This window comes from Telmatherina bonti, assembly GCF_933228915.1.
Source record: "Telmatherina bonti genome assembly, chromosome: 10".
NCBI classification, from domain to species: Eukaryota; Metazoa; Chordata; class Actinopteri; order Atheriniformes; family Telmatherinidae; genus Telmatherina; species Telmatherina bonti.
Window position 1 is genome coordinate 22,668,182 of NC_136628.1, and position 14,924 is coordinate 22,683,105.

The 14,924-nt window shown below is 34.3% G+C and overlaps 1 protein-coding gene across 1 annotated transcript; it reads left to right on the forward strand.

The window, feature by feature from the left end:
• Window positions 1-71: 71 nt before the first annotated feature.
• LOC306761278 (complement factor B-like) lies at window positions 72-14,908 on the forward strand (the record flags this gene model as incomplete). Its single annotated transcript, XM_079247403.1, has 18 exons — window positions 72-93; window positions 3,296-3,496; window positions 3,578-3,763; window positions 4,711-4,887; window positions 6,132-6,218; window positions 6,513-6,652; window positions 8,754-8,898; window positions 9,004-9,129; window positions 9,475-9,573; window positions 9,684-9,818; window positions 11,766-11,875; window positions 12,205-12,337; window positions 12,589-12,727; window positions 12,864-12,940; window positions 14,123-14,223; window positions 14,331-14,460; window positions 14,553-14,602; window positions 14,732-14,908. 18 exons carry the CDS (start codon window positions 72-74, stop codon window positions 14,906-14,908), a joined length of 2,235 nt encoding a protein of 744 aa, XP_079103529.1.
• Between the last annotated feature and the right edge of the window lie 16 nt (window positions 14,909-14,924).

Consider the following 14,924-nt stretch of genomic DNA (forward strand, 5'->3'; position numbering starts at 1 on the left):
GTCAAGTTCGTCATTTCCTGAGTTCTTCTTCTACTCCGCATTTGTTGCAAAACGTGTGCATGTGCGCCGCCATGGACGTGCGCTTGGAGATACGTAGATTTCCCGATGTGCGCTATTCTGAGGCTTACAATCGTCAACATAATCAACAAGAAAACAAAAAAGAATGAAAATAAGATTTTTATAATTATTTTCTTCAAAAAAAAAGAACAACGAATTTAAGATATTATCTTTCCTGACTATTTTTTCTCTGTCTTTTAACCATTCATCATCTTCATCCAGTCATGTTGAGTTTATTTCATACACAAGGAAAATAAAACTGTCCAAAAAAACAAACAAAAACACATATGAAAGCATCACCCTGCTTGAAAAGAAGCAGAAAGAAGAAGAAAAGAAGTTTGAAGACGGATCATCAAGATTATACACTTTGAATATTGTTTTATGTTTTTTTTTTTAACCAAAAACATATTTACACACAATCCTACTCTATCTGTAATTAATTCAACAATTAAACCCCACATACATATGGATACCCTCATACATACATTTACAAATACATAAATGTATACATACATACATACATACATACATACATACATACATACATACATACATACATACATACATACATACATACATACATACATAGAGGAAAACAATGTTTCTGATCTGTGTTTATGAATTTTTTTGAAAGGCTTTAAATAAGAGTTAGAGCAAGTAAGGATTAAAAGTTATAACCATGTAGATTTTTAAATTAGTACAACTTGTGGAACAGTTACCAGAAGTAAAGACGAAAAGTTATTACAATATAAAATTATAATTTAGTGGAACTTACAGTTGAGTTGTAAAAAAAAACCCCTAATTTAGAGTTGAGGAAACTCAAAAGCAAAACTTAAAATAGTTGGTTTAGCTGTTCAACTTAAAATTTTTATCGAAGTTTGTTGCCTTGAAATTTTAAGTTCACTCAACTTTTTCGTTTTTACAGTGAATAGAAGTAGCACAATGATATTCAACTTTCATTCTTACCATAGCTGTTTTTAGCATACTTGTACCTAGTTGGGCAAATATACCATCCATACCTAAGTAGGTGTAAACATATACACCTAATTAAATGAAAGCCAATATGAAATAAATTCTTGATGATAATAACAGTTCATTCCTTTAAATCTGTGATTTACACACAGACACACACACACACACACACACACACACACACACACACACACACACACACACGCACACACGTTATTGATATAAATCACAAGGTGGTGCTAAAGAAAAGGCCATTGGGGTTAATTATATTTCTATCCAAAACTATTTATTTAATAAATTTTAGAGTTATCAGCTTACTAGGTTAAACTTGGAGGAAAAGTATGATTTCTTTATTAATGATAAAGCTAAAAGAAATAATTTTCATGTAATAACCACAACATGGCTTAAAAAACATTAATCCAAGAACTTGTATAATTTCATTTCCAAAATAGTTTGTCTCAATAAAACTTTTTTCACAAGGCAAGAACAGTAGCCTGATTTTCTTTTTACATTGATCAGAAAAAACATTTATGCATTAGTGGAGAAAGTGCTTCAACCAAAGAATGTGTCCACTCTGGTCTAGTTTACCATTAAATCAATCATTAAATCAACTTGTCAACAAACAATTTCCAAATGTGCCACGAGCTTTTGGGAAATGATCATGCAAATGTTTGCCTTAGAAATGGTTTCACAATGGGGTGTTTTTTTCATGCTATTTAACTGTGTTTGTGCACGATGCAGAAAATCTTGGCCAAAGCAAAGCTCTGACTTATTTAAAATCAACACAGAGTAAAATCTAGACACCTACAGGCAAAAATTTTTTTAAATTGATATAAAAAATAAAAAAGCTTTAAACAGTTTTCTTCTCGCAATTTTCCAGAGACTATTTGAATTTCACAACTTTCAAAATAAAATTTCACTGTATGTGGTAACAGCGTTTTGTGACACACTTAAATATATTGATTTTTTTTTTTTACTGGTCATAAAGTTAATAAGTAACAGGGTGGTCTTTGTCCAGTCCTTGTCTCTGTGCTCCACTGCTTATTGAAATAAATGATCTGCCCCTACGTAATCTCATTTTCAAAGTTTTCTCCTATCAAGATTCAACATGGGAGACTCTGTCCGATGGATTTGGCTTGCTGCACTTTCATGTCTCCTGTGTATGGGTGATGTATTCTTACTCAGCATTAAATATATATTTTATACATAAACTGGCAATAATTTCCATTTGCTTGTGTGTATTAATGTGTAAAAAATAATTCCAATGTTACTTAGTAATCTATAGTGTAGTATTTAACTTACAACCACACAAGTTCTAATTAGAAACTCATATTTTTGTTGTTGTTATAAACATATATTTAAAAATTAATCTTATTTCCCTGTAGACTTACGAAGACACATTTTGCTCCAGTTCAGAGCAGAGAGAAAAGTTGCTTATTTTTCTAAAAACTTCATGTTACAAATATTTACTTTTCATAGTACCAACCTTAAATAATATACTGTTTGTTTCCACTGAAAAGCCAAAAGTATCAAACAGAACAATAATGGTCGAATTAAAACATTTAATGGTATTTTAAGTTCACACATTCTCAACATTTTTTCTCAAACACTTCTCACAGGCTTTGGGGTCCCTTCACAAGAACACACTTCTTTACTATACTAATCAGTTCAGTGCCAGTAACAAGAGAATACGTAGAGACTTTTTATACAATCAGCTAATGCACAACAATGGACATATTGTTAGGCATAGAAAGAAAACAGGGACAGAAATGTAAATGTAATAGAAAAACAGTTGGGCCATACAATCATGTAAAATTTAGCTCCATCCAGTTCAATTTTTTAAACTTTGTCATTTGTATATAACATGTAAGTTACATCTTAGACCATACAGGCATGGAGCTTATCCCTCAGTTAATTTCATACATTACTAAACTTATACAGCTGATAGGAGCTTGACATGATTATAAATATACTCTTCCTGCCTTTTGTTGTTGTTTTCATTAAATGAAAATGGCATCTGTAAATACTGAATTAATTTAAGGAATTTGTTGGATTGATATATGTAAAACTTTAGTTCCTTACTTTTTCTTACATAAAATCCCCTACATGAATCAAGATAATTAGTTTAGTTCATCTGGCCTGTTAAAGCCTGTGAACTCATGAGATGCACATTAAATTGATCACAGAAGCATGTGAATATGACTAATTGTATTCTTTTATTCTAAAATCAGACACACTGTACAACAAAACGGTCATTTTCTTCCAGGCGTTGAAGTGGAGTGTGACTGTCGTGAAGCGGATGTACGGATCAGTGGGGTTGATTTCATATTGAGCAAAGGGCTGAAAAGAGGCAGTATGCTGGTCTTCAACTGTTCCGAAGGCTACTATCCATACCCTTATTTTAGCCACATCTGCCAGGGTGATGATAACTGGGATCCTGCTCCCAAGAAAAATCAGAAATGCAAACGTGAGTAACATATCTCCCTATGATATATTTTTTTGCATGGTAACTCTGTTTTGTCCTTTGTTAAAATATATTATTTTGCAGGTGTTCAATGTCCTGACCCTACTGTGATGCAAAATGGAAATGTTGACCCCTATGAAGAGAAGTACTTTGTTACCAACCAAACTAAATATACATGCTACTCTGGATACAAGCTGAAAGGGTCTTCCACTCGTACTTGCTTACCAAATGGAAAATGGAGCGGTTCCACTCCCATCTGCACCCGTAACTGTAAGTCTTTATCAACAGGGGCTTTATTTATTTTTCTTGTTTTTTCATTTCAAATATGTTTAAGTTGTTTGTACTTTAATTTCATATAGTTCAGGGACTGTGTAGCTTAATAAATTACTAGTTTCTGTGATTTGAATTTTTATTTTAATATTTATGTTCATAAGTAGAGTAGGATTTTCTTATGATGCCTTCTGTTATCAGAGAATTGCAGAGGCCAAGAGCAGTCATGATTTTAAAAAAGACTTTCTACATAATAAATTCAAGACAGGTGAATTGTCACATTATGTCAAGATATCAAGGATCTGCAACACCTGGCTTCTGAAGAGGACAACCCCCTTAAAGCACCAACTCATCCAGCACTAACCAGAAACAATCCATTATTATTCACATCAGGCTAATGTTAGAGTCACAAGTAACACTCTATCTCGTTAAAAGAGAGAAATTTTGATGTGAAAGTTCATGAAAAAGCCATTACCAGGAATTTAACACATTGCTTTAACTTGCTGTTACAGATTTAGACTAACTGTGACAATTACTAAAGTAGCTGCTAATTATTCATTTTCAAGCACACCGTGATAACCATTTAAACATAAGAAGACTAAGCGTTTATCTTGTGTTGAGCAGTTAGAGTAGGTGGAGGTTTTTTTTTTTACGAAAAAAAGGCCAATTTCTCAAGATAACTGAACCTGTTGTAATGGGGAAACTTGTTATGTTTTGGAAAAGTGCATCACAGTCTCATAGTGGAAAGATTAACTTGTGATTTTTAAGACAATTGCACTAAAACTAAATATTTGCAGACATAGTTGTCCTTCAATTCTGCAGAGAAAAATCACAGTATTGATTAACTTAAGAACCCTTTCCTTACTTTTCTTAAGGGTTTGTATAAGCATAGAAGACATTTGAAGTTCTCTGATGGCTTTGCTTGTGTTTTGTGTCTTTTATCTCAGCTGGTGATACCTGTTCTGACCCTGGCATCCCGCCTGGTTCCATAAGAAGTGGAAATATATTTGGAATAGGCGACAAAGTGAAATATACCTGCAGTGGGGACTTGATTTTGGTTGGAAAAAATGAAAGAGTGTGTCAGGAGAATGGCCAGTGGACTGGCAAAGAGCCAGCATGTTACTGTAAGACAGACAGACAGACACACACACACACACACACACACACGATACTTACATTTTATGATTTATAAAACCCTATGATTAGTAACGTCAGCTGGGAGTTTATTGTAATTTATATGACTCCTAAAGATTAACATCTGACAGTCTCTTCATGCTAGGATGTTTGTACACTGCCACTATGACAAATATTCACGATCTATTCCACCATTTTCGATAATCTTTTAAACTTCCAGCAAGTCTTTACCAAAACTTTTTACCGAAACTATCATTAATGAGATTCAAATGAATTAACACACAAGTTTTAAAGAACAATAACTTTTTCAATTTGTTTCTGTCCCTCCAGGTGGGTAAAATAAACAAATTTAGGAATGCCATTTAGGTATTTGAAAATTGAACTTATAACCTTGCAGCATTATATTCTTTTTTAACCACCAAACCAGCAGGGCTCCACACTGGGCCATTTTATGTTTTTTTTAATACAAAATCTTGTATAATCTGTTAGAAGTTTCATCTCTATGTACGACACATGTCAGTCCATCAGTGGTATTGAAATATGGTATCAGTGCTATGCTATCAATGCTTTTTAAATAATAATAATAATAATAATAATAATAATAATAATAATAATAATAATAATAATAATAATAATAATAATAATAATAATAATGAGGGATCTCCCTTCCTGGACTTTAAAACACACACACAAAAATACATAACAAAAACCCCCACTTTTTTGAACTGTGTCATCATCTTTGAAAAGGCCCAAGGGCAGGCCCTGCTAGTTAAGGGGATCGTGTAAGATGGGCATCTTCCTTTCTCCTAATCAACAAAAGCTCAGAAATTCCATCTATGGGTGCACAAACTGGTGCAAACGGATACAGTTGCATCAATTCTGAAGGATTTAAGAGACACTGTTGTAACCACGGTTTCTGATTACATTTAACTTTAATATTGTTTTTTTTTTTTTGTGAATCATTCTAGATAAAAGCATCTACTATATGAAGTAATGTAAATGGCATTGTTATTGTTTAGTGCTGTTGGTTCGCAACTGTTCTCTGCTTGCAAGTTTACAAAGAAAAGCACAAGATCCTTCATCAGTTTCCCACCTAAAATGCTATTTGAATCTCCTTGATTGTCAGGGTCACATATTTCTTCTGATTTTTTATGTTTTTTCAGGAATCACAAAAGGGGAAAAAAAATCACAGTTACTGAAAATCTCTTTTTTTTGTGACTTTTAAATCATGCAGACAAATATACCTTTGACACTGCCCTGGAAATCTCTGAAGAGTTTGGCAGTGCAATCAAGGGCACCCTCACCGACTTGAAGCCTGCCAGTAAGTTCCAATCAGATTGTTAGCATCATTTGTGAGCATAGTTATACAGCATCTGTGATTATTATATTATACTCATTAACAAATTAAACAAATGATGGTTAATATAATGTGTTTATTTTTTAACCAAATTAACAATAAAAAAAAAACCACACATCACTTCCTATAGTATCTTCATTCTGTTTATAATAATATAATAAGGATGTTCATTTTTCCACATAAAATGCATAGAAAAGAACAATATGAATGTGGTATTTTATTTAAACGGTGATATTATTTCATTGTCTTGTTACTCAGCTGATACTCAAGAAGGCAGAATGATCAGGGTGTCAAAAAATGGGACACTTGACATCTACATTGGTGTGGACATTTCTGAGAGCATCGACAATGAATACTTCCTACGAGCAAGAGACGCTATCTTAACACTTATGAGAAAGGTAAGACAGATGAAAATGAAAATGATTTCGAAGCTCTGGTTGGTGTTTAAAATGAGCACATGGGAGTATTTATTGGGAATTGTGAACTGATCTGTCTGTTTAATCTCCTTTTGTGGATGAGGGCAGTACTTGGATTTCAATTCATTCCCTCCACTACACAATCTTTTATTAAGATCTGATCCAGTTAATTACCTTTAAAAGTTACATCATTTAATTAAGTCACTAAAGCACGCCTGTGTGAAATCTAAGCGTGTCAGTGTACAGTGTACAACAATTGTGAAAAGTTCCACTCTTTAAAATACACTCAGAATAGGAGGGACCCCTAAGCCTGCAGTGCAATGGAGACAGGCTTTTTAAGTTCCTGGTCTACCATTTGCTGTGACTTTGATGAATTTCTTTTAAAAAAAAATTGTGGAAATAAACTTGCTTGAGCCATATACCAGTTGGTTTGGGTATGTAAAACCCAAACTAAGTGTTTGTTATAACACTGTTGTTTCAAATTTCAACACTGTTATATTACTATTAACTTCTTCTTCTTCAGCCTTTTTTGTTAGTGTAAACGTTACAGGGTTTAAAAAAAAAAAAAAAAAAAAAAAAAAGGCCATTGCTCTATTACATGTATTTCCAATTAACACAGCAGTCTGCATAAAATGAACTATGGTTACAGTTTTGCCACAATGGACATGAACTTTGGTTAGAAAGTATACCGTCTCATCAACACAACCACTAAGTTAGCTACGGTAAATAGGTGAGGATTCATTTAAAAAAGTTGGATATTAAGAGTTTAAGAAAGCCTTGTATAAACTGGTCAGAACTGAAGAAGTGAAAATCATGCTAAAACAAGCAAATGCATACGTTAAATATCCTTCAGTCTTTTGGAGAACTGAGACTTGGACAGATGCTCACTTGTAAGCTTCAAAATGGCTAAAGGCATGCAGCAAAAAATTTCTCAATTAGTTTAAGCGGATGAAAAGAAAACACCATCAACCATGAAGAAGCTGCAACAGAAGGATTGAGGCATGTTGTTTTTACAAACATTTCTTGGGGAGTTGAATGCTCGTGGAAGGTACATTAAACTTTCTTCTTGATTGGAATCAAAAAGCTTTTCTATAGAGTAATTTTGTTTTAAACATTAAAGACATTTAGGCTCAAATAACAGAATTTTATTATATTTCATTGTTTTCTTAAGGAAAGTTTAATTGCCACAAAATATCAGGCTGTGTCTGCAAATCATCAAAAGTTGTACAAAATGTATTTCGGGACTGCTTTGCTTATTGTGGTCTCATTTCAAGATTTATTTAAAAAGTTTTCACAATTCAGTGATATATATCAGTGCTCCAACTCTATTACACTACTAAATTTGCCTTCAGAATTAAAAAAATAAAAATTTCCAGAAAATATTTCTGTTTTCAAATTCTCTTACATGAACATCACCATCCTTTGTTGAACTAGTGTTCTTCAAAGCCTATATTTAATATCTACATGTTGTTCCTTCTCTTGAACTGGTATATGTTTTTACTTTCCTTTAATTGATCAGTAAAGCTGTTCTATAATTTGACTCCTGACACTGAAACACACATACTTCTTAAAGTAGTTCTGAAATGCTTCATTTTTAATTTCAGCTTTCCTCTTAGACCATAACCTCCTTCTCTTGCTGGAGATATATTCTCAGTATTATTAGACATAACTTATTTTTGGCTCTGAATATTATATGGGCTGTTTTAAACTTAATCAAATCTAGAAATTTCTCAGTTGTGAGGTCAAAGTTACCCCACCTGTTAGGTGACCCCTGGCAAACATTTCAGTGCTGCTGCACACTGAAAATGCATTTTCAGAGATGTTAGAATATGTTATAACATTGAAGTTAGTGGACCTCATACAGACAGAAAATTATATTTTATGTATAAAACAGAAATTTAATAAAACTGATGCCCATGACAAAATTATTTAAATCATACCAAGAGGTACTTCTAACTGTAGGATGGTGTTGCATTTGCAGGCACTAAATTTCACAACAGTTCAAAAAGTGTTCATGTTCTTGCAAAGACATGATAAAAGATTTGATCATATCACCCATCTCATCTTGTTTATCTGTCCACAGATTTCATCCTTCACTGTGTCACCCAACTATGAAATCGTCTTCTTCTCCTCTGAAATATATGAAGTTGTCAACATTCTTGATTTCCTTGGTAACAAACCACCACTGGCCACCTTCTTAGAAAAGGTGGAAAAGTTTGAAATAGGGGGTGAGTGAAGCACGCAGACACACTGTTGATGTTTCAAATACAGAACTGGATTTCTAAATATTAAGTTTAACAGAGTGTGTGTGCTTATTTGTTTGTGACTGAAAGACAGAAACACTGGAACAAATTTGTACGAAGTCTTCAAGAGATTTGAGGAACGCATGGCTTTCATACAGGAACGTACCAAAGAAAGGTTCAAGGAACATCGTCATGTCATCATCCTTTTTACAGATGGTATGTTTCACCTGCTTGAATATTTGAGGAAACAGTTTCAGCAATGACACAAATTAGTTTCATTACAAGAGAACGTTAATTGCGCTATTGTCCTGTTAAAATGAGTTTGATCGTATGAGTGTGCTCAGATGAGTGCGGCCACACTACTGTGCTCACAGGCAATTAGCATAAAATGTTTTTACATTCCTTTTATCCTGTATCAGTAAGTATGATCTAATAAGTAGTATCTAGTTTTAAACTGTTTAAAGGCAAAACATTTCTGAATCAAAAACAATTTTCTAAATGACATTTGTTTTTTTTAATCCCTTTCAAGTATTTTTTACACGCAGCCTTCTTTGTTTGCAGGCGCTTACAACATGGGTGGTTCACCTGCGCCCACTGTGGCCAGAATAAAGGAAAGGGTTTATTCAGTCCAAGAAGAGAAAACCAAAGAAGAATATCTTGGTAATTTTCAATTTTGATAGAATTTTAGTTGCACATGCCATCAGTGTTGAATGTATTTTGACCCACAAAAGAAACTCTAACCTATGAGGTCGCCTGTGATTTTGTTTCAGACATTTACATTTTTGCCATTGGGGTTGAGATTTCTGATGATGACCTACAGGCCCTTGCATTAGGAACTGGAGGACAGCATTATTTCAGGGTGAAACATGATACAAAATTGAATCAGACCTTTGATGATATAATTGGTGAGTTATCTTTGAAAATGAAGAAGGAACATTATTCCATTCTTGTTTTTCAGTATCAGTTATTCATCAGTATTCTTGTTAATCAGTAACTGCATGTGTGTATTTATTTATGTGACATCAGCACTTTATCAATGCTAATCTTCATGGCTAATTATCAATGCCACTGTGAAACACATGATCATTGAGTCCTGCAGGAATCTTTTTTTGGCTTATTTTATGAAGAATTTGAGAGGCAGGCGATGAGCTGAAGATAGGGAACCCCAAACTGCACAAGAAAACACAGAAAATATGCATAGTCAGTCCTCAAGGACCACTGTCCTGCCGGTTCTCACTGTATCCTTGCTTCAACAGCCAAAGAAGCTCTGGTCAATGGTTCATTAACTTGAGTCAGGTATGTTGGAGCATGGATTCATGGAAAAGCTGGGATCTTGGCCCTTAAGGACAGGAGCTGGACACCCCTGATCTACATGGAGCGGGAATTTGAACAGTGAGAGTTCATGTGATTTGGCATTGAGAGATAATGAATGCAGAACAGTGAACATCGTTTTTTCACTTTCGGTAAAAATTCAAATAGGGACTATTTATAACATCTTAAGCTGTCGTTGCAATATGGGTATAAAACAGATTATTGGATTGGAGGTAAATGTTAATGCATTATGCAGCCCAACCCCAACTGATTGTATAGATTAGTTTTTGTGTGAAGTCTTCACAGTATAGCAGCACTTGTAAACTGCATCAGAGTAAAGATTCAAATAAAACCCAACATCAACCCCATACATGGGCAAAACCCCATACAACAGATGGATTCTTACACATCAACGGCAATTTAATGATTAGTAAATTGCTCAAACAGTCTCCATAAGTTCTTTTTCTTACCTTTGAGGGACACCTGAGAGTTTTTGTTGTCCAAAATGGGTTTTAGGTTTGGCTTATAAACTGTTGTGACTACTCGCAGCAACTCTTTATCATGTCTGTTCATGAAAACACACTGATGTTTTTTACTTCACTTGTTTAAATGTAGAAAAAAAAATATTTTACAGACATACACTGAGCTAAATATTGGCAATAGTTTGAGATCAGCCTGTTTGACATCCGGCTGATGGCACAATTTTCTAAATCTGTTGGATTACTTCCAAGGTTAGACTGGGACAAAAAGACAGTCACACCCTCTCCCTGGCCACCCCAACTCATACTGAACACATGCTTACATGCAAGTGCACACATGCATGCATGCATACACACATGCAAGCTAGGTAATCACCAAAACTCTTTTATAGACCGACATTCACACCCAACTATTAACCACCAGTCCAACTCTTTTTCTCTCTTCTACTCTCATCACACAGCAGTCACAACAAAACTCATTTGTTCAAATAATATTCATTTACACAACATGATTGTGTCTTTTTTTTTAAATCAGCAAGTAATTTAGATCCCAGTTTACCATTAAATATGTTCAAATCATTATATGCTGCAACAGTAAAAGCAATAAGGAGTCAATACAACAGTAACTTAACTTGATGCAATTAAAATTACATTAGAAAGATAAGAGACTGTATAAACTGAGGTGAGGTGGTCATAACTTTTCCATGCAACAACCTACCTGTGGAGGCATGTTTGGTCGAACAGCAGCATCAAAAAATATTTCATGGAGTAAAACAAGCCACGCCATTACCATGTAAAAAGAAATGCATCCACAAACATGCACCCCATATAGAGTTAGAATTTTTAAAAATAACCTCAGGTATCAAACATGTTTTACCAACACGAGACTGAAATCACATCATTTACAACCAGATAAACACTGAAAAGCTGATAAAGTAAAAAGTAATGCAGGTTTGCTATCCCTGCAAAGTAGATACACAGTAGTAGCTGTACCATCGGTGTGTGCATTATGCCTTTGTGAACATGTAAAACATAAGTTTATGATTTCTAATATTGTTGCAGATGAAAGGGACGTAGTTGGTCTGTGTGGTCTTCACAAAGGTTATGACACCACAGCTGACAAAGAAAGCAAGAGGAAACGGTATCCATGGGTGGTATTTGTTATTGTCCAGGTAAAGGATTTAGTATTTCATTTGGTTTAATCGAGTAGTGCGATATATTTCTAAGGCCTAATAAGACTTAAATTAACCTCACCTTTTCGAAACATCATTAAAGGAAATAAATTGTTAATTGAAATTACATTTTGCCAATAGAAAGTAGGATTTATTTGATACCTTTTATTTATTTTTTTAGTTTGGTTTAAAGAAAATCTCATCATCATGGTGTCCGAACCAAAACAATAGGCTCAGTATAAGCTGCATGATATAGAGTAGAGTTACAGTTGTATACTGTAAGCTTAAAATACTGCTAACAAATAATATCTCTTTTTCTCAAATTTAAGGGAGCAGAACCAAAGAAATGCATCGGCTCTCTGGTATCACCTAAGTTTGTATTGACTGCTGCTCACTGCTTCCAATTTGGTGACCTACCAGAGCATGTCACAGTTGAAATAGAAGACAGACCAGGCAACATAGGTAATATATAACATAGTGAACATAACAAACTCTTGTTTTATCACTTAAAAGGTGTCTATTCTAACTCCAACAATGGCTATTTTTAGACTTTAAGGTCAAAGAATTAGTTTATGATGCATTTTGCATTTCTTAATGTTAAGTATGTTATTGTGAATAAATGCTGACTGTATTGTCCTTGACTCCTGATGACAGATACAGGTACAGCAATACATCCAGACTAAATCTTTTCTGTCCTGTCTTTATTTTTACAGTAAAAAAAGTTAAAACTTTCATATTACACCCAGATTACAATGTCAAAGCAAAAAGGAATCAAGGTGTAAATGAGTTTTATGACTTTGATGTGGCGCTTATCCAACTGGAGGATGCTATTGACATCTCTGCTGTTGCTAGGTAAGAATTATGTCCAACAAGCACTGCTATTCGCACCATTTAACTTCTAATTTGAAGAATGTTGATACAACATATTACAAATAAACAAATAAAAATAAGAAATAGTAAATAGTAAAACTACGAATGTTCTTTTCAGAGCTATTTGCATACCCTGCACCCAGGAAACCAGTGATGCTCTAAAACTGGTCGGTGTTTCAACATGTGCACAACAAGGTGTGGTAACTCCTACATGTTTTAACATATCGTCCTTATAAATACAGATTATTTCAATTGTTTTTACATGGAACATTGTGAAATCATGTAAAATTATTCTGCAACATACGGATCTCAAACTGTGGTCCTTGAGAGCATTGCCTTTATAGAGGTTTGATTCTCTGCTCCAACACATCTAACCCAAATTTAACAGGTCCAATAGCTCACTTGAGTAAGATATGTTAAAGCAGGGAACTCTCTAAAACCTGCAGGACAGTGGCCTTAAAGGACCAGATATGAAATCCTTGCTTTAGCTGCTACTAAAAGAGCTGTAATGCGTTGTTCACTGAATTTTGAACTTAAATTCAGTGAATTTAAAAAGTATTTACTTTTAAGCACAAATTTCAAACTGTTCACACAACAAATTTGCTTTTCATACAATAATTACAGTAAATCAATGTACCAGTAATGATGACCTCCTAGTTATAGAACTGGAGTTTCACTTTGTTGCTTTGCTTTTACTTCCATGACTTTGTCCAGATTTTGCAGTGGTTTTTGTAATACACCAATTAATTTTACATTTGCCTTCTCTGAACTGCCTTTTTCTTTCTTCATCTGTTCAGTACTCTGAAAAATTGTTGAAAGACCCTGGTTCCTATCTTGCAACTTTAAAAGGGAAGCAAAAGTTAAAAACCATTTCCACCCTAGATCTCAGAATCTGAATGTAAAGAAATAAAAACTACATATACCAATTTCCTTTGTAAACATCACTGGGTAAAGACCCAGCATACACTGGAGGGATGACATCTCTCAGCTGGTTTGGGAACACATCGGGATTCCTCCAATGAGCTGGTGAAGGTGGCTGCATGGGGAGAGGAAAGACTGGGCTTCCTTGCTTAGGCAGCTGCCTGCCAGGGCTTGACCGTGAATAAATAGAAAATGGGTGGATGGATACTGTTAATTAACATTTTATTTTTAATTAACAAAACTCAAATTCGGGTTGTTCTTTTTCCCATGTTTTTCCTTTTTTCCAATTAGGAATTATTTTGCTAACAAACAAACCACAACAAAGGTCCCTGTTTATTATTTATTGTGACATGCTGTGTTTAAGATCTTATTTACAAACACTCATAAACAACTACTAAATCTGTATGACTCGCTATCTCCTATCTGTATGATACTTTTTTTTTTCTCAATTTACAGAGCAAGTTTTGTTGAATAAACAACGTGAAAGACTCAGTTTCCTAACTAGGATGGACCCCCTAGTACAAGAAAAAGATGTCTTTGCTAAACTTGGCGATAATGTAAGTTGTATTTTGCTGTTGCAGGGTAAAATGTCTGCCTGCTTACATTACTTTTTCAAAACCTTTTTTTTTTTTATTCCTCTTTTACTTTTGATGACTCAATGCAGAGAAATACATGCATCAACAAAGCACTGAAGGCAGAAGGCATAAATGTGAAAGATCCAACGATTGCTGTGACAAAAAATTTCCTGTGTACTGGTGGTTTGACTGATCACAGAGATCATATAGCATGCACAGGTTTGTTCTTTTTGTCACATTTAGATTTCAAGCTCTAACATACAAGCAACAGCAGGGCGATTTTGTAACTGAGTGTAAATTTGTTTTGATAGGTGACTCTGGAGGTGCTGTGTTTAAGACCTATGAGTACCGCGCAATACAGGTAAATAATTATACAGTAACTATGTCACAAATGAGTAAAACCAGGTGGTGTATATTTACCAAAATAATAGTTTGAATAATATTACTACTGTATGTGTATGCCTGCTGACTTTGTAATTGTTTTTCACAGGTCGGAGTGGTCAGTTGGGGAACCAAGCAAATTTGCTCTTCGGGTGGTCTATATGAGTCCACTGAAGATTCCAGGGACTTCCACATCAATCTTTTCAGAGTGGTGCCTTTTCTAAAGTCTATCCTTGGAAATGATGATCAGGATGACTATGCACCACTTACATTTTTGAAAGAGTAAATGTATTAAAATAGCT